Raw genomic sequence first — 27918 nt, forward strand, 5'->3', positions numbered from 1 at the left:
TTGGCGTCACCCCTGGGCAGTCAGTATAGCAGAAGCACGAAGACCCTGAGGACTCAAGCCTCAGCCCCTAGACCACTTCTAGCCCCCCTCCCTTTTTCCCCTCAAAGAAGGAAGCCAGGCAAGAGAGCAAGAGGCCCAGGGCAGGGGAGTGAGAGGGCCAATTTAATGAGAAACTACAAACTGAGACCAGCCATGATTCACAGTGACAGGAGGCCATGCAGTGGCAGTGCGAAACCAGGAGAGGGGTGGCAGCAGGATACAGCGGTCCACATAAGCAAATTCACAGACAAACCATTCAGGAAATACAGTGTGGGCTCAGGCCCAGGGCAGATGTCCACCAAGGCACGTCCGCCACTTGTGGCTGCTCCTTCCTTGTCCCCAGCCTGTCCCAGTCCAGTGCCTGACAGCTGCTCCTGCTGCAGTACCTGCTGTTGAAACAAGCACAGTGACAGCAAGTCAGCAAGGGCAAAGGGCCCAGCATTTGCTGGGAAGAGGATACATGGAGAGCACACTACAAATCTGTGTGTGCTTGCAAGGAGGCCCCTTCTCTCTGTCCTCTCCAGTCCTATTTGGGACACACCGGCCACTGGGCAAGGTCTTGCCGACGCACAGCAAGGACATGGTACAGACAGATGGGCTAGGCTCCTGGGCACTCCTCCTGGCCCTAGCCAAGACAGGGGTTTGTAGAGGGCAGGCCAGAAAGGGAGCTGGGCAGGGGGTGCCAGAGGCAAGTCCCTTCTTGGCGAGCCAGGGCCTCAGCACCCAGCCCATGATCTGCAGGTGTGCTGATCGCTGTACCTTACCCAGGGGACTCCCAGGCCCTTGGATAGAGTGTTGAGAGTTCTAGAGTTCTGAGGGCCAGAGTCATTCCTTCTAATCATCATACCCACCTCTAGCACCCCAGAAATAAAGCCAGGCCTGAGGACCCTGTCCTGCTTCAGTCCATTTTCCCACTCTTGGCCCAGCAGATGAGAAATCACTGTGGCTACAGGTACAGCCCCACTGCAGGCCCCAGGTCTGCTCTGGCTGCTTCTGGTCCCAGGGACAGTTAGGACCAATTCTATGCTCCGTCCAGAAATGGAGTGAGGAGACCCTTCCCAGCTTCTCGTCCTGATCACAAACATCAAGCAAACCAGCAACACACAGGCTCCGTGCTATCCCCCTGCCACCTGCTGACCCTTGGCCTTAAATCCAACAGAATTTTTGCCAGAAGAGTCCGATGCTCAGGGAAGGGCAAGCCAAAGAGGACAAGACTTCCAGGGGACTGGTGGGACGGCCTCCACCCCCAAGTGGGAGCAGGGAAGCGAGCCACTGAGCAAGGGGAGCGAAAGCACAGGGGGCCAGACTGACAGCAGGGAGTCCAGTCCTGGCTCCGTTAGCACAGGCGCTTGTACGTGTAGATGTAGGCTTTGCAGCTGGGGCATGTGTGCGTCACATCCTTGAAGTCGTTGATGAGACAAGGGATCAAGCAGCAGCCCAGGTCACACCTGAATCGGAGACAGAGAGATTGGCTGAGAGGGCACTGGGGGCACATAGGCCTACCCCAGCTCCGTGGCATGTGGGCACGGCCCCACCCCAAGCACCCGTACCACCTACCCCATGAAGCAGCAGAAGAAGCCCAGCACAAAATTCATCAGCCCGATCTCATAGGAGATCTTGGTGGTGATGGCCTGCTGGCAGTGGGGACACACTGTCTGTACAGGGGCGCCCTCAAAGATCTCTCCTTGTAGTACTGTCACCGTGGTGGCAGCCCCCGAAGGAACCAGGACTGTGGCAGTATGGCCCCCAGGGCCAGGGTACGGCCCCGGTGGGTAGGGCCCTGGTGGATAGTAGCCCATGGGTGGGTGGGGGCCTGGAGGAGGGTAGAAACCTGGAAGATCAGAGAAGACAGTGAAGACAGGTTACTGGCTTACCACTTGCCCCATAGGCCTGAGGCTCCCCCCAACCCCAGGGGAGCAGGCCCTGGGCCAGGTAATGATATACATACTCCCAGCCGTTCCTGCTCCCCACCCTGTGAGGACCAAGACTGAGAAGCTACTTGGCCCAGCGGGACACAGCAGAGCTGAGAAGGCGGCCGCCTCTCTCCTCGGTCTCAGCTGGGTATGTTTGCTCCTTGCCTCTGATACGCAGGGGACCAGGCACTGTGTTCCAACAAGGACCTCAACCACAGGATGGACAGCCTTGCCTCTCGGCAGCCCAGCCCTCCTTGTGCACTCAGGGCTCTCGGACCCACCAGTGTCACCAGATCCTGCACTGAAATACCAGGAACTGGCCCACTTCATGTGGGGCCACCTGTGCGAGAGCCCTGGGCCTTTATCTGGCCTGAGAAGTCCTGAAGAACTGGGTGAGCAGGAGCCCAGCGCCCCCCCACCAATGGACTCAGGATCCTGGCAGGGATCAGCCACGAGTCAGCACCTGCCACTGGGCCTGAGGGGCTTTCCCAGGAGCTAGCCCCCCTCCCAGTAAGGCCCACAGCTCATGTGCTCGCTCACGGTGCCTGCACAGCACTGCTTGGCTCTAGGACACCCTCCCATGTCCCCCGTCCACACCCAGTCAGTCCCCACCCCTGAAAGAACCCTGTGCAGGAAGACCACCAGCACACGGTGAAGGCCGGATGGCAGCCCAGGGAATGTGCTGGGTGCTAGGCAGACAGACCCGTGAGCCCCCCTTCCTACTTACCTGGAGACATGTAGGTGCCATCTGCATTCACATGGGGGGGGATGAAGCCGGGCTGAGGCATTGGGTGACCCGGTGGCTCATAGGGTGGGGGGCCGATGTCTGTGGGGGGCATGGACATGCCCGGAGGGGGCTGCATCACAGCTGGCGAGGTGCGGCCTGGACAGAGAAGGCCGGGAAAGGGAGCTCAGAGGGCAGTGGCTGCAGGGCCGGGGGAGGGCTGCCCCAGGTGCCGGCTTCTATGAGCTGGACAGGCAAGCCACAAGGGACAGGACCATCAGGAACACCGAACCCTACCTGGGGTAGGTGGGGCTCCGCTCTTCTCCTCCAGAAGGGGGGCTGTGGGGCCTCCAGGATATGGAGGGGGTGGCTCGTTAGACATCTTTGCGGCTTCTGGACCTGGAAGGAAAGCCAGGACATGAACTAAGCTCCCAGCCCTGCGTGCCGGTCAGGCTCAGGTCTGTGTCCTCCCCGCACACAGCCTCCTGTGGCTCCTCCCGCACGTGTACCACCCCGCCCTCGCAGCAGCTCAGGTGGCCTTTTACGCCTCCACATCAGTCTCTGCGCTCTGGCAGGGCAGGGGGGTCGAGGACAGGGATGGATTCCTTCAGCAGAGTGGGCTCCATCTATGCCCTGGAGATGTCCCACCATCCCCGAGAATAACCAGGCCTAGAGCCGCCACCGTCCACTATCACCCACGCTTCCCATGTCAAAGGCAGGAGGCAAGGGTGCCCTGCGAGGACAGAAGTGGGTGAGGCGGACCCTCCCCCCAGGGCAGCTGGCCGCTTCCGTGCCAGAGCACCATAGCTTGCTTGTGGGAGAGGGACTGGGAGACTCTTTACCTCAAATCCCAGGTGCTCAGAAGGGAGAGGTTCCTTCCACGGCCGGCCTAGGTGGACACGCAGGGCTCTGGGGAGCTGTTCCAGGGGAGAACGACAGGCAGAGGCTCAGCAGCAGGGCAACAGCCACAGCCACACTCCCTACCCCGTGTGGCTGTTCCCCCACCAGCACGGTGGCAATCCTCAGCTCCCCCTCCTCTCACGGCCACGGGCGAGTCCTGTCTGCACCAGGCTCCTACCAGCCCTCACAGCCTGCCCGGGCTGCAGAAAGAACGGGCTTCTCCCCAGCCAGCTGTGCACATGGGGCCTCTGCCCTGGTTTTTGTGGAGCTGGGGTGGGAAGGAAGATGCAGACTGAACCCCCTCCCTCACCTCTCTCCCAAGGCTCCCTGAGCACCTGCCACTGGGTCCTGGGGGAGATGGAGGAAACCAGGGGCCCTTCCTGCTCTGGGTCAGCATCCTGTCTCCCATAGCAAGGCACTTCCTCTTACTCTATTCAGCATAAAAGGTTAGAAATTAGTAGCATTTTGTAGTAAAGTTTGGTTATTTTTTTAAAAATAATATGAATTAGGTGATCCCTGGGTGGCTCAGTTGTTTAGCGCCTGCCTTTGGCCTAGGGTGCGATCCTGGAGTCCCAGGATCAAGTCCCACGTCGGGCTCCCTGCATGGAGCCTGCTTCTCCCTCCTCCTGTCTCTTTGCCGCCCCCCGCCCCCGCCTCTCTGTAACATAAATAAATAAATCTTTTAAAAAAATATGAGCTAGAAAAAATTCTCAACGTTACAGAGAAACACACAGTGATAGCAGCTCTACTAGCTCTGTCTGAGAGCCCCACCAGCGTGAAGTTCAGAACCCCACCAGGGCAAAAGGAACCTGGAGTCAGTACAAATGTCACAGATCAGGGGCACCTGGGGGCTCAACAGGTTGAGCATCTGCCTTCAGCTCAGGTCAGGATCCCAGAGTCCTGGTGATTAAATCCCACCTTGGCCTCCCTGCTCAGCGGGGGGCCTGCTTCTCCCTCTCCCTCTCCCTGCAGCTCCCCCTACTTGTGAGCACTCTGTCAAATAAATAAAATCTTAAAAAAAAAAAAAAAAAAAGCACAGATCAGTGGCAGGGCCCAAGAGACCAAGTCCAAGCAACATAAACTGGATGTCAGTAAAATTAAAACCTTGGGCTTCAAGGGGCACCATCAAGTAAGTGGAAAGACGGCTCACAGAACAGAAAATTTTTATAGATCTGGAAGACTTGTATTTAAAATATCTACATAAAGAACTCTTAACTCATTAACAAAAAGACAACCGAATTAAAAAATATCAAAAGATCTGAATACACATTTCTCCAAAGATAAAAACAAATGCCCAATAAGCACATAAAAAGAAGCTAAAGATTTAACCAAAAGGAAATGCAAACCAAAACCACAATGATGGGATCCCTGCGTGGCTCAGTGGTTGAGAGCCTGCCTTCAGCCCAGGGCGTGATCCTGGAGTCCCGGGATCGAGTCCTGCATCGGGCTCCCTGCATGGAGCCTGCTTCTCCCTCTGCTGTGTCTCTGCCTCTCTCTCTCTCTCTCTCTGTCTGTCTCATGAATAAATAAAATCTTAAAAAAAAAGAAAAACACAATGAGGTACATTTGGCATCCACTAGAATGGCTAGTGAGTAACACATATTAGGCAGAGGAGAGGGCCACACACAGCTACCATGGGACCCAGTCATTCCACTCCTACCTGTGCACCCACAAGAACTGAAAACAACTGAAAACCACACAAGATCCTGTCCGTGAATGTTCACAGCAGCATCATTCATAATAGTCCAGAAGCGTCAACAACTGAGATGTCCCGCCACTGGTAAAGGGATGAACCGCAGATGTAGGCCTGCAGTGGAGACGTTCCCCGCCACGACTGGGAACGAGCCTGCTGCAGCCTGGATAGACCCGGAAAAACGACCGTGAGTGATACAGACCGGACATGAAAGGTTCCCTACGTGCGAGTCCTTACACAGCGCCCAGAACAAAGCCGGAGACAGCGTACTCGAGGTTGTTGTGTGGGCTTGGGGGGGGCGGGGCGGACAGAGGGACAAACACAGGGTTTCCTTTCGGGATGATGAAAATGAGCCAAAACTGGCTGTAATGATGGTAGCATAATTCTGTGAATATATTAAAAACCAGTGAATTGCATACTTTAAATGGGAAAATCATATGGTAGGTGGATTATATGTCAAAACTCATTAAAAAACAACAAAGTTGCCCAATCTCCCCACCTTAATGCAGCCACTCTCCTTGCACGTCCCTGCCAGTCTGCGTGCAGCCCTTTGTATTTTTATGTGACAGTTTTAACGTGTTGTCCTATATATTCTGTCCATCTTGCAAGACCCCATATGACCATCAATTTTAATATTCCCTGAAATGGGCCCATCACCGTTTACCTGACCACCCTTATTAAGGCATTTGGAATGCTTGTTGTTACTTTCATAACAAACAGGGAAAACCTCTGGCTAATGCTCTTTCCCTTTCTTGGATTATTTCCTTTGGTTAAAATTGCCAGAAGTGAAAAGATTAGGTCAAAGATGTATGGCCATTTGTGCCTTTGGGGAGGATGACCGCAATTTACTTGGTACAAACTTTGGATACTATTGATATCACTAATTTGTAACATTAAAATGACACTTGGTTACCTATTTCTTCGACCACCATGAAGTGGAACTACTTCCCAAGTGCTTCTATATTATGACCTGCTCTTCTGAGTTGCTACTTATAATATCCTTCAAAGACCTGGAAGCCAAGAAAAGATGGGACTTACCCAGGTCATGTGGCACATAAAAGGTAGAGCTGAGTCTAGGACTCCAACGTGACACTCCCACCCACCTCTGCCTGCCGGTGAATTTAAATAGTGCACGGGCAGGACACCTGAGTGGCTCAATGGTTGGGCGTTTGCCTTTGGCTCAGGGCGTGACCCTGGGGTCCCAGGATGGAGTCCCGTGTCGGGCTTCCTGCATGGAGCCTGCTTCTCCCTCTGCCTGTGTCTCTGCCTCTCTGTGTCTCTCATGAATAAATAAAATGTTAAAAAAAAATAAAAAATAAAAAAACAGTGCACGGGAAAGAAAGGGAAGCCACAGAGCCTCTAAAGGACACAGAGCCTCTAAAGGACATTACACAAAGTCCCCTTCCAGGCAGGCCTGGCTGTGTGTGCTGGGCCTGGAGATCCTGGGCAGCCCGCCAGGCGCCCTCCTGGTGGCAGAAAGAGACAGCTTTCCTCAAGAGGCTTGTCCTGCAGCCCACCGAAGTCTTAGAACATGCATGGGCCAGCACCTGCCACTGATCCCACCCTACAAGCCTCTGGGATGCCGCCGGGGTGGCCCCACTGTCTGTCTGGTAGTCCCAGCTCACCAGGGATCTGGCCACAAAAGGTGCACTGCGCTTGGTGAGTCACTGAAGCATTTTCTGGGGCGAGAAGAGCCGAACTAGCCGGGGTCCTCCAGGCCCCTCTGTGTCCAGAGGGGACACAGCACTAGCGCCACCCTCTGAGGATGCAAGCATGGCCTGTTTCTTCAACATCACATCTAGTTCCACTGTTTCCATCACATCCAGATTCCACTGGAGTTCTGGCATCATAATGACAGGACAAGCCTGGCACCCACCCAACTCCGGGCCGTCCTCTACCCACTGCTGCCTGCCACGGGGCCGCTTCCGCTCAGCCTCGGCTATACCACCACCTGCTTCCACACCCAAACTCGGGCGGTCTCCCCCTGCCCTCCACCTCGTGCCCATCCTCCAGCTGCCTTCTGGAGCCGGGGACTGTGGGAGAGACTGGGGGCAGGACCCACCAGTATGAAGGAGAGTTTCTGAAGAATGGATTGGGAACTTCTTTTTTTTTAAGATTTTATTTATTTATCCATGAGAGACACAGGCAGAGGGAGAAGCAGGCCCCCTGCAGGGCGCCTGACATGGGACTCGATCCTGGGACTCCAGGATCAGTCCCTGGGCTGAAGGTGGCGATAAACCACTGAGCCACTGGGGCTGTCATTGGCAATTTTACAGGGATTCAATTCCAAACTCCCCCAGTGCCTCCCAATAAATATAAAACTACAATGTTTCATATTTATGTTGGTGCCTGCCACAAAACTACATTGTCTAAGGTGTGATACAAACTGTAAGAATGCTTTAATCTTTAAAAAAAGATCACATGGGAACGCCTGGGTGGCTCAGCAGTTGGGTGTTTGCCTTTGGCTCAGGTCGTGATCCCCGGCCCGGATCCGGGACTGAGTCCCGCATCGGGCTCCATGCGAGGAGCCTGCTTCTCCCTCTGCCTGTGTCTCTCATGGATAAATAAATAAAATCTTAAAAAAAAAAAAAAAAAAAAGGATCACATGTCCAAAAACAAAGCAGTTTTCCTATTTTTTAAAAAGATTTTATTTATTCATGAGAGACACAGGCAGAGGGAGAAGCAGCCTGGGACTCCAGGATCAGGCCCTGGGCTGAAGGCGGCACTAAACCGCTGAGCCACCCAGAAAACAAAACAGTTTTCCAATAAAAATGCATCCCACTCAAATGACACTACAAATGCAACCGTGGAATCTGAGATTGCCCCCTGGCAACACTGCGGTCGCGCTGGCTGGAGCATCGCTGATAGAAGCTACGGGAAGGGCTGCAAGCCCCAAGCCTCCGAGGGATGCAGCTCCCCACAGAAAAAGGGGCCCGCAGTTCTGGGAACTAGGTGAAGTCCGCGTGCAGCCCCAGAAACCCAACACAGGCCTCTCGGCCTCCCGTTCCGCCTCTTAGACATGATCTGTGAAGAAACAGCGCATAGCCTGAAAACTCCCACCAGTTTACCATACTGACCAGCCTGCCCTGGGGCCCAGAGGCCTTTACACTGTACATCCCGTTGCGCCCTCTGGATTCTGTGGATGAAAAGGTGTGGGCAGGCCTGGTTCTCCGAACCAGAGATGCAGCGCACCACTCAGCAGCTGGCCGGCCAGCAAGGTGCTGAGCCAGCAGCATGCAGTGTGAGCGCAGACACGGGGCTCCCAGGACGCCCGGGCGTGAGCCCCACTCCACACAGGAGCAGAGGTGCTCTCTCTGAGCCATAGCACATTACACAAGAAGGAAGGAAAAAAATCTTTTTTAAAGATTTTATTTGAGAGAGAGAGAGAGAGAGAGAGAGAGAGAGAATACAGAGGCAGAAGGAGAAGCAGGCTCCCCCGCTGAGCAGGGAGCCAATGACGTGGGGCTGGATCCCAGGATCCCAGGATCATGACCTGAGCTGAAGGCAGACGCTCAACTAACACTGAGCCACCCAGGTGCCCCGAGAAAGAGAATTCTTAGATGAGATTCTCATGTCGTGGTGTAACAGTGCAGGCACACAGGCCAGAGACTCCCCGCCTCCCCACCCCCACACACACACCTCAGGACTGCAGAAGTCCCCGAGATGGTACTGAGCAGACCTAGAGAACTACTCATCCTGACACCCCCAGGGTGCTTGCTCTGGATGCAAACTGTCCTCAGCCCTACGGGGCAGCCCTACTAACGCAGCTCACATCACACCCAGGGGCACGTGGCCTCACAATCAGCATTTTAGGTGTTTTCAAAGATTTCTCTGAGCCTTAAATTCCTGTTTTCCAGCAGTGTAGGGATGCTGCGGAATTTCCCACTTAGTCCTGGATAAAAGTGATATGCCACTGCCCCAGTCCCAACAGCTCCTACATTAGAAGCCACTGGCCTTTGGGAGACAGCTGCTTTCCAGAGGCTGGAAGTCTGCATTGAAACTAAGCAGTATCGGGCGCCTGGGCGGCTCAGACGGTTAAGCACCTGCCTTCAGCTCAGGTCATGGTCCCAGGGTCCTGGGATCTAGCCCCACATCAGGCTCCCTCCTCAGTGAGGAACCTGTTTCTCCTTCTCCCCGTCCCCTCTGCTTGTGCGCTCTCTCTCAAATAAATAAATATATTTTTTAAAGATTTTATTTATTTATTCATCAGAGAGGCAGAGACACAGGCAGAGGGGGAAGCAGACTCTCCACAGGAGCCTGACACAGGACTCAATCCTGGACTCTGGGATCATGCCCTGAGTCAAAGGCAGATACCCAACTGCTGAGCCACCCAGGTGTCCCTAAATAAAATATTTTTTAAGAAAGAAACTAAGCAGTATCTGGAAATGTGTGAAGAGCGGAGGTTAGGTTACTGGATGGCACCTGGTCACAGGAGCCTCAAGGATCAAATTGAGAGATATCAATGTCCCTTCAGTGCATTTTCAGGATGACACTGACCTACAAGCAACAGTCCTGACCGTTGCCAAGGCAGGGAGGCAGCGTGGGCCAGGTGGCTGAGAGAAGGTTCAAGACTCTTGAGAAGCTGCCACAGACTCCAATATATATCCTGTGCCTGCAGCTTTTCTCTAGAATTCACAGCACAGGCCTGTTCCTTGACATGAGCCAGAAAATCCTCAGAATGGAAAGGGCCAGAGCCTGCCACAGGGAACAGCAAGGCCCTGGGGAGCTAAGGACAGACTCAGGAGAGCCCCAAGGGACAGGAGGTGATATGCCCTGGAGAGACGGTCCTGAGTGGTCTCTGGCAAGAGAGAGGCAAGGGCAGGCCACTGGGAGAGACAATGGGGCCACGTGAGGCCTAATCCGGCCCCTGTGCCCATGACCAACACGGTGTGGTTTTATGTAGAATGGAATTATTCAAGTCACCCTAAAATGCGACAAAACCCGTCTCCACGTCTATGGACTCCCTGTGACCTCATCTCACTTTCCCAAGGACAGCAGGTGCTGGGGGCCTCTGGGGGCAGGACACAGTTGTCCCAGACACAGGGCCAGGCCCTTTTCTGCAAAGTGGCCCACAGCTCCTCTCCTTAGTCCAGTGGAATTTTCTTTTAAGAGGTGACAAGAATCTTTTTTTTTTTTTTTTAAGATTTTATTTATTCATGAGAGACAGAGAGAGAAAGAAGCAGAGACAGAGGCAGAGGGAGAAGCAGGCTCCCTGCAAGGAGCCCAACGCGGGACTTGATACCGGGGCTCCAGGATCATGCCCTGGGCTGAAGGCAGTACCAAACTGCTGGGCCACCCGGGCTGCCCAGTCCAGTGGCATTCTGAGTGCCACCTGCTGGACCAGCAGCCCCTAGAGCCTGGCCCTGCCTGGCACTCAGGGCAGGCCCACTGCAGAATGGAAACGTCTGCTCTGCACCCCAATATTGGAAACCCGGTTCCACCCTCAGCCATGTCACAGAAAATAATCAGGCTTCACACCCACAGAGCAGCCTTTGCTTCTCTGAGCTGGTGGGACCAGGTGAGTTTCCCCAACTGTGAGGAAGAAGTGACATCATGAGGGGCCTGCTATGGTTTTAGGGTTTGGGACCATGAAGCCAAGCAAAACTGCCTTATTGACCCCCACCCCTACACCCATCCCACCAATCCCAGGCCCTGTCTGCACCCAGCACAATACTCTAAGCAGCTACTGAGGACAGTGACAGCTCTAAGGACAGGGCACACAAGTGTTCCAATGTGCAATCAGGAAGGCAGGAACCCATCCCCTTCTCCCATTCACAGAGGGACAAAAATTTGCCCCAGGTCAGTCACCAGTTAATGGGAAAACAGGGCATATGTGGAGACTGTGGTGCTCCAGAGTTAGCCCTGGCCTTGAAGCTGGTAGCCTTGAGTGAGTCACTGACCCTTCCTCAGCCTCACTCTTCCTGGGACCTGGCACTGGAACCCCTGACTCCTGGCTATGCTACATGCAGAGCAGTGACAATGACATGTGCCCAGCACCCTGGCAGACTCACTGTGCAGGGAAGCAGAGCACTTAGGGTCAAAACACATGTCCGTTGGGGGGATGACAAGGCTCTGGAATGAGACAGTGGCACAGCTCTTCAAGCATACTAAAGCCACTGAACTATGCACTTTCAAAGGGTGAATTGTATGGCGTGTGAATTATTACATCCCCCTAAAAGCAAAACCCACCCAGGTGTGGATATTTCCCTGTGTGCTTAAAAAGGAAAGAGATGGGGAAGAAACACCCAGACCAAGACAGTCATCTCTGGGGTTGAAGCTTGGCAGCCAACAGTCAAGAGAGGTGAAGCTGTCATTACACATACACATATTTTAAACAAAAAGGTATCTGCACATTATTTGCAGAACCAAAATTTTGAAAAGAACACAATTTTAGGGGCAGCCCGGGTAGCTCAGTGGTTTAGCGCCGCCTTCAGGCCCAGGGCCTGATCCTGGAGACCCGGGATTGAGTCCCACGTCGGGCTCCCTGCATGGAGCCTGCTTCTCCCTCTGCCTGTGTCTCTGCCTCTCTGTCTATCTCTCATGAATAAATAAAATCTTAAAAAAAAAAAAAAAAGAATACAATTTTAGAAGGGAGCAGTGATGGGCAGCTTTGATCCCTGTGACAGGAGAGGCGTGGGGTCTCCACTGCCAGCGTGCTGATCTAAGCAGCTCTCCTCTGGGTCTCCCACATCCCAGAGAAGAGTTAAAAGCAAAGACTTCGGGGCCCTGGGAAATGTCTCTGGTGTTCTGCTCGGCTCCCAACTATTCATCATTCATTGCTGGGAGCTGCTGTTGATCCAAAGCTCGGCCAACTGGCAGCGGCCTAAGGCGGCCCAGGCGGGTTGCCCATGGGAGCTGGGAAGGCCTGGCCCCAGGCCAGCGGGATACGCTCCTCCCCGGCTGCAGCCAGAGCTGCAAACCCAATTCTGCAGTCTGAACGGTCCTGCACACCACCAAGGGGTACCCACCCTGCCCCGAGCGTCTCTGCTGCCCCAGAGGACCTGCCAGGGCCACGCACCAACATCCGCTTCTGGAGGAAGGCCAGACGGAGGCACGGAGGGCAGTGCCTGGAAGGAGGACTTTCTGTCATCAGCCCTCCCAGGACCTGCTAGAGCAGCAGTTCCCCAGTGTTCTGGGTGTCGGGACTCCCTTACACTCGATTATGGAGGAGTCTACAAAGGTTTTGTTTTTGTGGGTTATATCTATCAATATTTACCATATTAGAAATTAAAAATGAGGACTTTTTAAAAGTATTTATTTTTTTTTTAATTTTTTTTATTTTATTTATGATAGGCACACAGAGAGAGAGAGGAGAGAGGCAGAGACACAGGCAGAGGGAGAAGCAGGCTCCACGCACCGGGAGCCTGACGTGGGATTCGATCCCGGGTCTCCAGGATCGCGCCCTGGGCCAAAGGCAGGCGCTAAACCGCTGCGCCACCCAGGGATCCCCTAAAAAGTATTTATTAATTCATTAAAAAACATCCATAAACTCGGGATCCCTGGGTGGCGCAGCGGTTTGGCTCCTGCCTTTGGCCCAGGGCGTGATCCTGGAGACCCGGGATCGAATCCCACGTCGGGCTCCCGGTGCATGGAGCCTGCTTCTCCCTCTGCCTGTGTCTCTGCCTCTCTCTCTCTCTCTGTGACTATCATAAATAAATAAAAATTAAAAAAAAATTAAAAAAAAATCCATAAACTCAACATGTCAGCATAAATAGTTAAAATAACTTCCAAAACAATGTAATAATGAGACAGCTGCCATTGTTTCCCATTTATGCAACTCTTTCATTTCTGACTCCGGGGAAGTCTGCTGGATTCTCCTGTCTGCTCCTCCGCCCAATCTGCTCTGCTACCTTGTTTTGGTTGAAATACGTGAAGAAAACTGAGCTTCCCAAAGATAAGCAGCTGGAAATGGGAGGGGCATCTGAAGAGTCTTTTCAGGTCCGTAACTGTGGACATTCCTATACACCACATCCAAACCTGACAGCGGTAGTGTCTCAAAGGTTAGCTGTCATATGGAATCTGCATCTTTAATGAGTTCTTCCTACTATCTGCTACAATTCATTGGTCTACATGGCATATGGAATGGCTCTTTTACACACGCACAGTTTCTAACAGCACGTATGGGGCATCTGAACATCGGTTCACGGTTTATAAGCCCCGATTATGAAGATGTAACAGTGCTGGTGTGTCTTATTATATAATGTTCCCCCCACTCAAGTCACATGGCCAGTATTACCACCAATCTCATCAGAAAAGTCTTTATCAGGAAGCTGTCAAGCTCGAAGTGGCAGATACAAGTTTTCCAAAATTCTAACTTTCACTTCAAAGTTCAAATTTTATCATCGGCCACAAACAGATTAACAAATTTATCACTGTTTACAAAAGTCAGCTGTTTTCCTCGAAGAGGTGGGCTCACTATCCATTTTCAAGAGAATGTCCACTAACGCCCCAACCATGAATAACACAGTTTGTGTCTGTTGTCCAAGTAAATCTGGAGCTCCACAAGAAAGCTAGTTCAGCTCACAATTCAACCAACCATGCACGTGCTTTCCTGGAGGCACCTGTCCTACTCCGTGTGTGCAATGTATGTGTCACATTTCATCACACAGAATAGCAGAGAGATGTGCACTTGAGGGTCAAGATGATTTAATACCGTAAGTCACTTTTACTGCTTTTTCTTAAATAAGACCTGTGGGTGCAATGAGCAGCGACAAGCCCAAGCTGCTGCGGCTGCCTTAAGTCAGACTCCTCGCCACTTCTGCACCACAGATGTGGAGGCCCACTTGGGGAGAAGGGCACTGTAACAGCATCTGAGCCCTGCCCTAGAGTCCTGACCCTGAGCCCTCCGAGGCCTCCAGGAGACTGCACCCATCACCTTCCGGCCCCACTGTGCTACACAGGTCCCGCAGGCCACGAGGGGCTCCACTGCCTCCGAGACCAGGGTGGACGGTCCGGCTGAGCCTCTGAGCGCTGTGACTGCAGCCCGGCCCTGCCTTGAAAGGAAGCATCAGCCCAGCTGTGAGCCAGCTCACCGCTTTGTAGCTGTGTGACCTCGCTGAGCCTCAGAGTCCCTTAGTTTGTAACCAGAGGTAATCATGCCGACCTCCGTGGGGGTAAGGGGGCAAGGTTTAAAATAAACAGTGTGTGCAAAATACCCAGAGCATCAGCTCCAGACCCGACATACAAGCACACGGGACAAACGGCACCTGCTGATATCACCATTTATTATGAACAACTTCCAACGGGAAGGAAAACAAAACCGGCACCAAGGCCTCTGCCACGGCAGCTTCATGGGGGTCCTGGTGTGTGTTCCCCACAGAGTCTGGGGGGCGTGGAATCACATCCCACCTGAATGGTCCAGCCCAGCAGAGTTCATCTGACATAGCCACTTTGAGGCTACCTGCTTCATGGGACTCCTGAAGAGATGCTAGCAATCCTCCTAAGGGCCATCTCTCCTCCCAGGTAACTTCACGGTTGGTAAAGGCCCTGGCAAGGGTGCTTCGGGTGTCACCCCAGGACCCTGGTGGCAGGGTGGCAGCCAGGCAGCAGCAACTGCAAGACCACCTTTCTTGGAGCCAGGCTGGCCTGCCTGGCCTGTTCACTGCCTCTCTCCAGAGGAACTCACCTTCCCAGCAGCCACAGCACTAGGATGCCAGCTGGCCTCAGAGGGGCTTCTCAGTCCCCAGGTTCCAGGCATCTGGCCGGGAGCAGGACTTTGGGATTTATTGGGGAAACTGAAAAACAGCTTTCTACATTGCCTACAGACCCCCACATGCTGAACACCAGACAGGCACCCGCTGCTCAGGAAGGGCTGGAGGCCCAGAATAAAAGCCAAACATCCTCTCGGGTCCCCTGAGGCCACCCAGAGGAAAGGGGAAGGACAACCCACTTGGGTTGCTGAGCCCCTTCACAGGAGGCCTGGCTCACATGCAACTGCATCACCCATATCCCACCTCGAGGCTGTGTGAGAACTGAGACGCAGACGTGCATAAGCCATGTAAGGACCAGGCAACATGAGGTGTCGCTGACTGGGGGACTTACTTGCCAGGGATGGCCACTGACCTCCTGGGCAACACCACATACTGTCCTGTTCTCCCAAAGTCCCCAGTTGTGGGTTTAAGAACAGTCCATGTGGTGGCCACTTAACATAGGCCCTTGGAGGGTGGGGCGGGGCTTCTCCTGGGAATAACTCCCCCATCTGTTCACAGGGGTAGTTGTGTAGCATCGCAGGAAATGAGAGCATAGTTCCTGACTTCCAGAAGCTAAAATCAAATAGGGGAAGACAGGCATTAAATAATCACACCAAAAATGCCAAACGTAACTACAAAGTGTAACCCATAGTGTGCAGAAAAGCAGGGGGAACTTTGAAAGCACAGAAAAATTGGACATGATCTGGGGGTCAGGGAATATCTCCCCAAGCCAGCCAGGAGGAGGTGGAGTTAATGAAACCAGCAAAGGAGGGGATGGGAAGAGTGGCTGGACAGTGATAAGTCACAGACTGAGGGGAGGAGGCTGCACTCGCGGGGGCGGCCAGGTCACCGCCTGGAGCCCATGCTCACCCTGCCCGACTGCTTCAGAGGCTCCTGGCCACAGGGGCTGCTCCACCAGAACACACAGACTGTGGACCCCCACAGGGACCTGGGCCAATACGCGGAATGAGGATCACAGGCCAGGAAGCCCACAACACCTCCACAGGAGCACCCCAGGCCTCCTCTCTCCCCTGCCCACTCTCCTGAGCGCTGCCCCCACGCCCCAGCCCCCGTCGCCCTCAACCACTCAGTCTTCAGGAACAAAGATGTCAACTTCCTTTCCTGGCCAGCAATAAAGTTTTGAGAGCACAGGGTTCACTGGCATCCTGCCCACCATGACAGACTGTATGACCTGGGCGAGCTACTAAATTTCTCTGAACCTCAGTTTCCCTACCTGGAGCACAACACTCCATTTTTATTCAGGGCTACAGGGTCTTGGCTAAGACACTCCCAGTCCTTCTTGCAGTCACCTGTGACCATGCGACTAACCTCTGGCCAATGAGTCATAAGCACAGCACCATAAGGACTGATGGGAAGGTGCTACCCTGGCCAGATGGACCCTTCGTCCTCCTGCCCTCCTGTCCACTGCATGGAATACAGGTGTGACAGCTCCCGCAGCCGTGCTTGACCACAAGGTGACCTTGGGCATGGAAGCCATACTAAGGACAGCGGAAGGTGCCCAGACCCTGGAAGATCACAGACACCACGCCAGGACTGAAGGGACCACCTCCCATATCTTCTATGTGAGAAAGAAACAAATTTGTTTCAGTTGGTTACTTTGGGTTTCCTAGTAAATACAGCCAGACCTAATTCCAATAATCAAAGAGAAATAGAAGTGCTAATTTTCGGGGATCCCTGGGTGGCGCAGCGGTTTGGCGCCTGCCTTTGGCCCAGGGCGCGATCCTGGAGACCCGGAATCGAATCCCACATCGGGCTCCCGGTGCATGGAGCCTGCTTCTCCCTCTGCCTATGTCTCTGCCTCTCTCTCTCTCGCTCTCTGTGACTATCATAAATAAACAAAAATTTTAAAAAATATTAAAAAAAAAAGAAGTGCTAATTTTCTAGCAATTCTCAAATGCACTGTAGCCAGGAATTACTTGTGACTGGTAAATTTCCAAATTAATTAAGAAGGAATACAGGGATCCCTGGGTGGCGCAGCGGTTTAGCGCCTGCCTTTAGCCCAGGGCGCGATCCTGGAGACCCGGGATCGAATCCCACGTCGGGCTCCCGGTGCATGAAGCCTGCTTCTCCCTCTACCTGTGTCTCTGCCTCTCTCTCTCTCTCTGTGTGACTATCATAAATTAAAAAAAAAAAAAAAAAAAAGAAGGAATACAAGTATCGTTACCAACAGACGGTGCTGGTTAGGCTGCAGGTATGTCAACAAGTGGTCGGTAACTGAAAAGCCCACTGACTTGGCTTCCTGCAGCCTGTGCTGGTGCCTCCACGGGTTCCGGTTCGCTGAGCAGCCCCTTGGGCTGCCAAGTTCTCGCCCCAGGGGCCTGGGAAATCCTGCCCGCAGTCCATTTTCCATTGTTCTTACTGATGGAGGCAGGACGGAGAGACAATCCCTCCCTCAGATAGCATCACTGCTGGCTATGAACTGTTTATTTTTACACGTGAACACGGGCTTATCTGATGCCGTGGGAATTCCAAATACTTCAAAACAAGCTAGAGTTAAGACACAGAAAGGAGCAGAAAGCAGATCTGGTTTTCCCATCTGCCTCTCTCATCCCACCCGGCCCACACGCTCCTCCCCTCCCCCCCCATCTGTGTCACAGCTCCAAGAAGCTACTGCACCAGCCCAAGCCGTGGCCCCAAGAGGGAGGCTTGCGCCCCGGTCACAGCTCAGGCTGACAGGACACAAACCTCACCTGCAGGTGCCCTGGTGCTCGGTCCCACGCCAGCCATCTGGCTGCCCAGCTTTCCAGAAACGTCATGAGGCCTAAGTGGTGCTGTGTGTGAGGAGCACACAGCAGAGAGCTGCCACACAGTGTTCAATAAACACAAATTCTTGGTTGTATCCCTTGTATTTATGGAGCCGCACGCAGAACATGAAAAAGGAAGTACAATTTTTAAAGAGAAAATATACTGCTCTCAGAAGCAAAATCAAAAGGTGAAGAGGCCTCAGGGAATGGTTCTAAACTAGAAAGTAAGATTTCTAGGAACTGTGACAATGACAACAGTAACAATTTACATCAGGCTGAATGCTTGTCAAAACCTGGGGAAACCACTCTGACTCCCCAGGTGTCACCAGCACAAGGACCGCAGCAGAGTGGGTTAGTGCGACTTCTTTTGGAGGACAATTCTGCTATCTGTAACGTTCTGTTCGACTCATTAATTCCATTTCAAAACATTTGTCCTAGAGGTAAGTGAACATGTGAGCAAAGATTTACAGGCAAAGTTTGTATGTACCGATGCCTTACGTCCCACGAAAGACACTGGTTACCCATCTGGTTTACCTATATAATGTACCTGTATTTGCCCCCCTAAATGGTATAGACCCATTATTGTAGGTAGAAAAACGATCTTGATACTGCATTGTAAAACCAGTATGTTTACACTTACGTATTTTACTTTTTTAAAAAAGATTTTATTTATTCATGAGAGACAGAGAGAGAGAGAGGCAGAGACGCAGGCAGAGGGAGAAGCAGGCTCTATGCAGGGAGCCCGACATGGGACTCGATCCCAGGTCTCCAGGATCATAGCCTGGGCTGAAGGCGGCACTAAACTGCTGAGTCACCCAAGCTGCCTAGGATTCTACTTTAAAAGTATATGTTCACATATGTATAACACACCAAATGTTAATTGTTTTCTATGGGTGTTAAGATTTTGGGTCATTTGTTTACACACAAACAGAAGCTGTTTGTGTAGTTTCTAGATTTTCTAGGATGGGCAGCTCCTTTGATTGGCTCTTTCCCCAAAATGGCTCATTATAATTGGGTTAAATTTAAGTGTATTCCTCCTTGGTCCAGAAAGGTGCCTCTGACTATAATCTCGCTTTGTCTAGGAGAAAAGCAACAGTCCAAGAAGCAAACCCAAGGACTGGCTATTTGCCAGCCTTCCCTCCTAAAGTGGTGTTACAGTCTTTACATTGGTCTATGAGTCGGGTAGCAGGAGTCCGTTCTCTAAACCAGGTTTAACTCACAGCACTCCAGTAAAAAGCTGGAACATAAAGGCCATCCAAGGTAGTTCTGGCCTTGGAGACCCTGCCCGGAGAGCCAGCATGAGGTCACTTGGTAGAGGAGGGCAGGTAAGAAAAGCCCAGCAGACACACATGAAACAGGGATGACCAGGCTATAGAGCTGTGCCGCAGGCGGGGGCTGTGTGTGTGTGTGTGTGTGTGTGTGTGCTGGGGGTGTGGCACAGGCCTCCACACACACCCTCTGCCTTCAGGGGGAGCTGCCTCCCAGGCAGGAGGGCCTCAGGAGCTGGACACAGGAGGAGGAAGTACAGACAGGAAGAGAATGAGCAGCACAGGGAGTAAAATACATACAGCTGCACTCACTAGTAAAGAAACAAGTCATCTGCACCTACCGGGCAGACAGCGCTTGGTAACTCAAAGGCCAACTCATTTCAGAAGCATGATGAGTGGGATCCCTGGGTGGCACAGTGGTTTGGCGCCTGCCTTTGGCCCAGGGCGCGATCCTGGAGACCCGGGATCAAATCCCACGTCGGGCTCCCGGTGTATGGAGCCTGCTTCTCCCTCTGCCTGTGTCTCTGCCTCTCTCTCTCTCTGTGTGACTATCATAAATAAATAAAAATTAAAAAAAAAAAGAAGCATGAGGAGTCTAAAAAACCATCATTTAGGCAATCAAAATGAAGCCCTGAAAAGAAAAAATCCTTACCTCTGCCTGACACAAAGCAGTCTTTGGCTTGACTCCATTTGACTCAGTTAGTTATCTGAGATCAAGACATACCATTCTGACCCAGATGAAAGCACGAGGCCCTACGTGCAACACAGCCATGTGGCCACTATAGTCCTGGCCGCCCAGCTGGAAGAATCTTATTTCAGACACAAACCCTGTAGTGTTGCCGATGGCTCAGGAGGGGAGCTTAGCCGGTAGCCAGGTCTTGTCCAGGTACCCGCACCCAAGCAGTGGGGAAGTATCTGTACATCATTTAAACTCTTCATGTTACAGAGCATTCTCTCAGTTATTTTAAACAAGAACAGCTGGGTGGAGAACAGGATACAGCAACCTCACCCGTGCCAGGCCATCTAGAAGTCACCTAGATGGCATCAGTCAAAAGAAAAAAGCCAAAAATCAGCAGACATGTCACAGATTAGGAATTATTCCTGGAGACCAAGGCAGTGGTTGGATGCTGCCACACAACCTTCTAAAGAGCACATGGGGGATGCCTGGGTGGCTCAGCAGTTGAGCGTCTGCCTTCGGCCCAGGGTGTGATCCCGGAATGCCTGGATCGAGTCCCACATCAGCCTCCTGCGTGGAGCCTGCTTTTCCCTCTGCCTGCGTCTCTCATAAATAAACAAATGTCTTAAAAAAAAAAAAAAAAGAAGAAGAAGAAAAAAAGAACACACGGTAAGAAGCTATGTTGCAGGACCAATGGAAAAATCCTGAGACGAGAGAACAGTCCAGGGCTATGCTCTGCAGTGGAATCGTCCCTGTGGCCAGGGGCACTTAGACAAGGCGAGCAAGTGGGGCCGGGGTCCACGACGACAACATGTCCACAGTGGAGAAAGGGACGAGTGCGAACAGAAGTGCTGTGGGGCATGTGAGGAACAAATCTAATCAGTATTTTACATTATACTACACAAAATAGGATATGGAAATTTAACTAAATTCCTATCACTCTAAAAGGACCTCTGACCCAGAGAGTTTACTCATGCCAGCTGGGACAGAAGAACTATTTTGGATCTTCTCTGTGGGAAAAGAGGAGTTCATGTTCTATCTGGGGTCGTCTTATTTATGGCCATGTGTGACTTCTCTATGATTCATACATCTGGAGATCACCTTCCAGGCAGAAACGTCATTAGAAATCACAAAGTCCAAAGTCTCAAGTGACATTCATGACCCTTCTTTTACTAAACACCCACCAGAGACAAGGTGCCGTGCTGGGGACAGTGGAGGGCAAGACCAGCAGCGCCCCCCCTCCCCCCCCCCCGCCGGCTGCACTGACTGCAAGCGGGGCCCAGAGGCGCAGGGAGGAGTCCTGACTCATGCCCCACACCATCAGACGCACCGGTCTCAGGTCTCAGCCCGGTCTCTTTTCTCATACATTCTCCAAACTATGCTCAAGCGGGATCTCACACTCCCAACAGCGGGAATTCCACTGTGTGAGTTTTCATGGATTTCACTGCTCCCAGAACAAAAAAAGAGAAGCAAGTGACATGAGCCAACCAGGCCCCCTTCCCTTGGTGAGGGAAGGGCTCGAGGGAGGGAACAGGACCCAGGAGCACGCATGCTCTCCTCAGGGGCCCAGTGGGCCCAGTTCCGCACACCTCTGAGCCCACAGGCAACTCAAGGACTTCCAGGCAGCTGGCCCCTGAGTGTCTGCTCTGCCAGCTGACTTTAGAAGCTACCCACTGCATGTTCACTTGGGAATTCAACTCCATATTCGCCTGCACCCCAGGGAGCGCCGGGGCACGCGTACACTACACTCCCAGACCCCAGGAGACAGGACGGCTGAAAGGCAGGCACCGTACGTCTTTACCCAACATGGACCCAGTACCCGCTGAGCCAGTGCTACCTAGGCCCTGAAGACAGGAAAGACCACTATCTTGTGGAGCTTACATCTGTGGGGAGCTGGGGTGCAAACACGGAACAGGTCTGTGTGTAGTCCGCCAGATGCTGACGCACGCTGTGGAGGAAACATGAGTGGGGAAGGCAGTGTTGCAGGGATGCGATTCCAAACAGGAAGGGTTTCTCAGAGTGGGAAGCATTCCGGCCAAGATGGAACAGGCCACGTTCGCAGCGCTGGAAAGAAGGACCAGGCAGAGAGAGTAGGGTGCAGGGGCCTGGAGTGTGCCTACACAACCCTGGGGGCTGGGGGCTGGGGTGCCATGGAGCAGGGGGCGCTAAGGAAGAGGGGCTGGCCCTTGAGGGGAGGTGGATCAGGTCCTCGGGCCACTAACAGATGTCCACTTTACTCCGAGTGAGATGGAGGGCATGGGAAATTAGGCTGTCCATTGTCCCCCTGCTGGCCACTTCCTGCACTATGGCTGGTGCACTGACGTGGGTCCCAAGGTCCTGACGCCAGTAGGTGGCTGCTAGACCTGGGGGACCCTCAGTTCTCAGCCCCCACCTCCGGCGTGCATGCTTTCCTTCTGGCCGGTCTGACTGGACCAAAGTGTGGACCATGTGCTCTCCAGACAAAGCTGGTAAACGCACGCAGAGATACATATGGCCTGAGCGTGGCTACACAGGGACAGAATCACAGGCCCGAGGCTCAGGCAGTAGAGAAAGCCCTAAAGTCCAAGGGCTAAGAAGTGGTCACAGGGGTCACCTTGCCTAGAGCAGTACAGAGTTTTTCCAGGCCTAGGAAAAGCCAGTTTTATCCTGCAGATCCTTCACCATCCAACTTTGTTTATTTTCAAGTGACTATCTGTTTAAAAAGGCTTCAGATTCTTGACTCCTTAATTCAGTTAAAATTTCATGGCCCTCGGGATCCCTGGATGGCGCAGCGGTTTGGCGCCTGCCTTTGGCCCAGGGTACGATCCTGGAGACCCAGGATCGAATCCCACATCGGGCTCCCGGTGCATGGAGCCTGCTTCTCCCTCTGCCTATGTCTCTGCCTCTCTCTCTCTCTGTCTCTCTCTGTGACTATCATAAATAAATTTAAAAATTTTTAAAAATTAAAAAAAAAATTTCATGGGCCTCTGTATGGAGGTCACTCACCTTGCGGCCCCTGCCTTCAGGGAACTGTAGATCCAGCTAGGAAGCCAGCTCACATTTAAGAAGCATTTATAAAAGATACTCGGCAAAATCCAAATGAGAACCCATGACCGCAGGCACTGCAGGTGAGAGAGGGGCATCTGTGGGTCAGGGCCCTGGGCAGGCTTCAGGTAGCAGGTGGGCCCTGCAGGAAGGAGGGCAGGGATTCCTGGCCTGGGACAACAGAGGGGAAACAGAACACTGTGGTCAAGGGCCCAGCCTCCCCAGGCCAGATCAGCAGCTCCCGGAGGGCTGGGACAGGGTTTGGGGCCAGTGTCTCCACGACCCCAAGCAGCACTTCAAATATTGGCTGACTGGGTGGGTAAGTAATGCAGCCTGGCTGGTACTCTGGGCAGGAGCTCTTCCCCCTCCCCAAAGGCTCGGTGCTGTTAGCAGTACTACCCCGGCCACCAAGATGGATGTCTGAGAGGTGTTCCAGACTTTTTCTAGCCCTTAAACCTTGACTTATTAGCAAGTCCTGCCAAAGCCATGGTTCAAAAAGGTCTCAGATCCACTCTCTCATCTACTGCTCAAGCTTTAAAGGCCAAAGTCTAGACTTGGCCCCATGTTCCACATCTCTACTACACTCTACTGCAGCCACCCAGACTGCAATCCGCTCTTCTCCAAACCAACCAAACCCCACTCCTACCAAGGGACCTTCCACAGACCTTTCCTCAACCTCCACACACGTACACCCTCACCCTCCAACCCCTGCTCTTCCAGCAAACCTGAACCTTCCCCGTGACTCCGTCCTCACTTCACTCACCTCCCACCTAGAAAACAACGGGGGCTTCCCCACTGGTGTCCCTGCAGGCCCTGCTCAGCCCCTGGCACAGATGCATCGAATAAGGGAGGGTTGGGGTTAGCCTAACTAGGCTTCCCATGCTATTTCCAGCCCAAATACCCACCACTCACGTCCGCTGGGGCAGAAGACCGCCTTAGCAGAGATGGAGTCCCTGGCTTCCTGATGAAAAGTGCCTAGTTTATGGCCAAAAATCCAGACAGAAGACCCCCTTTCATGAGTCACAGTCAACTGTGGGGAGTACTTTCCACGATGGGGCGGCACAGCCACATTTTCCTCAGCCTCACTCCCTTCAGCCCTGCTGTGCCAGCATCTGGCCGTCGTTGCTAATTTACTTACTAACAGCCTTGAGATGATGCCTGTGTGGCCTCCTGGCTGCTGTCGGACCTGCGAGGGCGGAGCACAGGTGAGGGCCCTACCAGATGGGCCTGGGGCACTTAGAAGAACACTCCCTGCAAACACAACTGCCTTCCTCGCTGCTTCCCCAGCTTGTAAAACTGCTGCTTTTAATGTTGATTATAACTGCAACAAGTTTCACTTCCTACCAAAGTAATAAAGACGTAGAATTCTCAAACTCCACCCTTCCAGCCTTCTCTGCCTGCCCTGGCCTCGGTTTCTCCTCCAAGAAAAAACACAGACACTGGAATAGATGTGAATTCAGACTGAATTAACATATTGAACACATTATGTACCCAGCACACGCACAGTTTTTACTGGACTTCATGACAACTCCTTGTGGTAAGAACCACCCAGTGGCCAGACCATGAAGGGGCTCACAGCACCCACAGATCAGGAGCATCAATAAGATGATGGGAAACGTTTTCTGGAAAACTGATCTGATATTACCAAACTTCTCACAACTGCTTTTATGGAGACAATCAGTGTGTCACTGGACTTCCTTACCCTGTGTGGTTTTACTTCACCTAACATGAGGGAACCCTAATCTTCCAGCACAAGTGGATACGGGTCTTCGTCTCACTTGGGTGTTGCTTTTCACTTATCATAGTTGCAGCAAGTGAGGCTCTGGGAGGGCAAACGGCTCGTCACACAGTTTGGAAGCAACAGAAGTGCCTCCAGCCTGCTCTGCCGGGTCTAGACAGTACTGGTCCTGGGACCCCAACTTCATCATCAGAACTTGGTAACTCAGGAGCAGGAGAGGTGCTTGGTCAGCAGGCTCTATGGCAACCAGACCTGCATCTCCCTGGGTGGGCTGCCCTCTCAGCGGGGAGAGGCTTTGCCACAGACCCAGGCCAAGCGCCCCCTCTCCTCTGCAACACTAAGTTGCAAAGCAGCCTCTACCACCTCCTGGGGAGACGTGTCTGAGAGTCCTGACTGCAGAGATGAGGAGCTGGAAGCCCTCTGTGGGGTTCTAAAAACTGGCAGATTCCCATTCTGTACACTCCATTTCCAAATCCCTTTGTGTAGTTGTGCCACCCCTGCGAGCCTGGTTCTCCTCCCCATCAGGGGACAACATTATTTGCAGAGCAACGCCTGCATGCAGAGTAACCCCTGCACCCTGTCTTCTCACCAGCATGACAGCCTTCCTTCACGCAAGGACAGAGACTCTACCACATTTCCCTGTGTCCTTCATGAATAAAAGGATGTGCATGACCTTTGAACAGTGTTGCTGAAGCTGGAGATGAATTTCTACAGGATCTCAGACAACTGAACAGGATTAGGGATTGGTATTTGTGCCTACATAACAGCTCCTCAGCCCCAGAGACTCAAAGCTTGTCAGCTGGGCTACACAGCCCTGTTCCCCTGGGGTTTGGGAAACCACACCAAACTAGCAGGTTCAAACCAGGCAAACTGTAAAGAGCAGTCATAGAGTCCGCGGGCTGACGATTTGTATCATTTATTGTCAACGTGATCTGCTGGCCTAATCTGACTACCGGGATACATTTCATTAGCAGCCCCTCAAAACATTTTTGTTCCCTGCAGCATTACTGTACATCACACATTCCATGTTTCTGCTCTTAGTGATTTTAGAGCCATGGCCTACTGTTTCTTTGTTAAGAACATATGTAAACCTCTTTCCTGGTTCCAAAGGCCCATCCTATGGAAAAACCTCCAAACTCCTCCAGCTCCTCAGGGACGGGAGACAGAGAGAACTCTTCAATACCCAGGGCTTCTACTGGTGAAAAATCAATAAGCAAAAATTCTAGGACTCTACTTAATTATATGTGTAATTATTTGGGAAGGAAACAGTTGGATGTCCACACTTACTGATACACATAAACAAAATGAACTACTGATGATTAGATAAGAGACAAAATACAGTTAAAAGCTGCACATTCTAGGTGGTGGTCTAATTGCATTCAACATACAGTTTCCTCAACTTTTAAATGTGGGGCTGTGGGCGAGGCAGAGCTGGCACTGCTCTCCCCACCAACTTTTAAGTCGGCTGGGAGGTAAGTAACAAAGTGCCAAGGAGAGGGGTCACACTGCCTACGTACTGCCTGCCCAGCAGCAGGTCCCGCTTTACACACAAAATAGTATAAATGCTATGCTCTAAGACCTCCATCCTCTTCACTTTAGGATAAAGGCACTCAACTCCAAATGTGACTGAGAATTATCCGGGGAGCTTATTAAACACAGTCCTGGCCACAACCCATAAGTGCTGAATCAGAACCCGCGGGGGGTGGGGGGGAGCAGCCCAGGAATCAGGTCTCTTAACAAAGGCCCTGGTGATTCTAAGGCAGAGGATCCGAGACCCACACTGGAGACACTGAGAGCCGCTAGCTCCTTACCTGACACCTGTTGAGAAGCCTCCTGGGTACATTTAGAGGAAAACAGAAACGCACGCCCACGAACAAGTGCCCTAAGCCAGGCTCGACGACGACGTGGGTTCAACGACACCAAGGTCCTCGACGACACGAAGCTGGCCCCGAAGCCAGGCCAGGTCACTGCCTCCCTGCCAGCCCCGGCGATCGGGGACGGGCGGGGGAGGCAGACGCGCGCGGCCCCTCGGGCCTGCCAAGGTCACCGAGGAGCTCAGCGGGGGCTCCTCTGTCCCAGGGACCCTCCTCCCGACCCCCATTCCTCTAGGAAACAGCGCGGCGGAAAGCGGGAGATGCTAGTTCCCCACCTCTCCCGACAGGGGGTGTGGGAGGGTGACAGCGGGACCCCGAGGAGCGCGCCGGCAGCCCCAAGGCACCGACCCTGGCGCCCGCCCGAGCCTGGCCGAACTGTGACCGCAGCCCCGCGGGGGGTGGGGGGGGGGCGGCCAACCCGGCGACAGGCGACGTCAAAACCCCGAGGGCCGCTCTGGATCGCATCAGTGCCAGGGGAGGAGGCGACGGGTGCGCTGAGCCGCCGACGGGGGCCTTTACCTCGGGAGGCCAGGCGCCCGAGGCCGAACGGACGCCAAGACAGGCCTGGGTCCGGGCGCCGGGAGGAGGAGACCCTCAGCCCCGCGGGGCTTTGCGCGCACGCCGCCCCCCGCCCGCCCAAAGGCCTCTGGGAGATGTAGTCCGTCCGCGCGCCTCAGGAGCACTCCGCGGGTCGGGGAGACCACAGTGCCCGACATGCACCGCGCAGGCGCCGCAGGCGGGGGCTGGGGGCTCAGCGGACCGAGGTCATCCCCCTCCCCGCGAGGGCCGCGCGCGTCCAGCCCTGCTCCCGGCGGGCCCGGGGAGGGGCGAGGGAGGGGGGCTCCGCCGGAAGCTGTCTCCAGTGGCCGAGGCGACTCACCGTCCCCGCGGCACCCGCGGCGGCCGCAGCAGCAGGAACAGTCGCCTCCGCAGCTCGCCGTCTCGCGTCTGTCAGAAGGAGGCGGGTAGGCTTTGGAGTAGGGCGTCAGGGCGAGGGGCGGAGCCATTAGGTCAGCGTCGGGGCGGGGCTTCCAGCGACACGTGACGGTCCTTGGTGACGTCACGGGGAGCGGAGGCGCTTCGGCGAAGGCAGGACACGTGGGAGGGTCTGGGGAGGTTTTGTCCAGCGAAAGAGTGGCCTGCGGTGGCCTGAAGCTAGGGGAGGGACCTAGATGGCGCCTCCTCCCGCCCTCTCAGGCCCAAGGCATCCGTCCGAGCCAGGCGCATCTCCATTCCTCCCTTTATTCAACCAATACTTAGTGAGCTTAGGCGCCGTGCGTTTTGTGGGCTTGCGCACGACGGGAAGGGCTTGCGTTGCCAGGTGCGGAGGGTTCGAGCTGAAGTCAGATAAGGCTTCCCTGTGCCTTCTTGTCTTAGCTCTCATACTGTGAACAAGTGTCTTGTGCATGTGTGCTGCCACGGTTTTTACATTTTGGGGGGTTTTGTTGGTGATTTTGTTTGAAATAGTACCCAAGCGTGGCGCCAGGCACTGTCCAGCGTCCCTAAGCACGGGGAGGCTGTGACGTGTCTTCAGGAGAAGACACCTGTGTTAGATGACTTGTTCTGGTTGTGAGCCATAGTGCTGTCGGCCTTGAGTTCAATGTTACCGAACAGG

At 53.4% G+C, this 27918-nt stretch overlaps 1 protein-coding gene across 13 annotated transcripts; it reads right to left on the minus strand.

Moving 5' to 3' along the window:
- Positions 1 to 120: 120 nt before the first annotated feature.
- Positions 121 to 27918, minus strand: CDIP1 (cell death inducing p53 target 1). 13 transcript variants are annotated; one of them, XM_072835595.1, is made up of 8 exons: positions 27184 to 27918; positions 19333 to 19539; positions 3519 to 3593; positions 2974 to 3075; positions 2680 to 2835; positions 1597 to 1870; positions 1351 to 1487; positions 121 to 428 (listed from the first exon to the last, which is right to left on the minus strand). In XM_072835595.1, the coding sequence occupies exons 4-7, from the start codon at positions 3056 to 3058 to the stop codon at positions 1376 to 1378; spliced, it is 627 nt and encodes a 208-aa protein (XP_072691696.1). In that variant the 5' UTR covers positions 3059 to 3075; positions 3519 to 3593; positions 19333 to 19539; positions 27184 to 27918; the 3' UTR covers positions 121 to 428; positions 1351 to 1375. The 13 variants fall into 13 exon arrangements, with proteins under 13 accessions (XP_072691696.1, XP_072691694.1, XP_072691687.1 ...); XM_072835593.1 differs by lacking the exon at positions 19333 to 19539 and having other exon boundaries at positions 121 to 425; XM_072835586.1 differs by lacking the exon at positions 19333 to 19539.

This window comes from Canis lupus, chromosome 8 (genome assembly GCF_048164855.1).
Source record: "Canis lupus baileyi chromosome 8, mCanLup2.hap1, whole genome shotgun sequence".
Taxonomy (NCBI): domain Eukaryota; kingdom Metazoa; phylum Chordata; class Mammalia; order Carnivora; family Canidae; genus Canis; species Canis lupus.

Excerpts from the sequence above, each read along its gene's own strand:
- CDIP1 (XM_072835593.1), bottom strand. The coding sequence starts at position 3,058 with ATGTCTAACGAGCCACCCCCTCCATATCCTGGAGGCCCCACAGCCCCC. Across the intron at positions 1,871-2,679 it reads TGGCACCTACATGTCTCCAG|GTTTCTACCCTCCTCCAGGC; the intron begins GTAAGTAGGAAG and ends CTGATCTTCCAG. Across the intron at positions 1,488-1,596 it reads TTCTTCTGCTGCTTCATGGG|GTGTGACCTGGGCTGCTGCT; the intron begins GTAGGTGGTACG and ends TCTCCGATTCAG.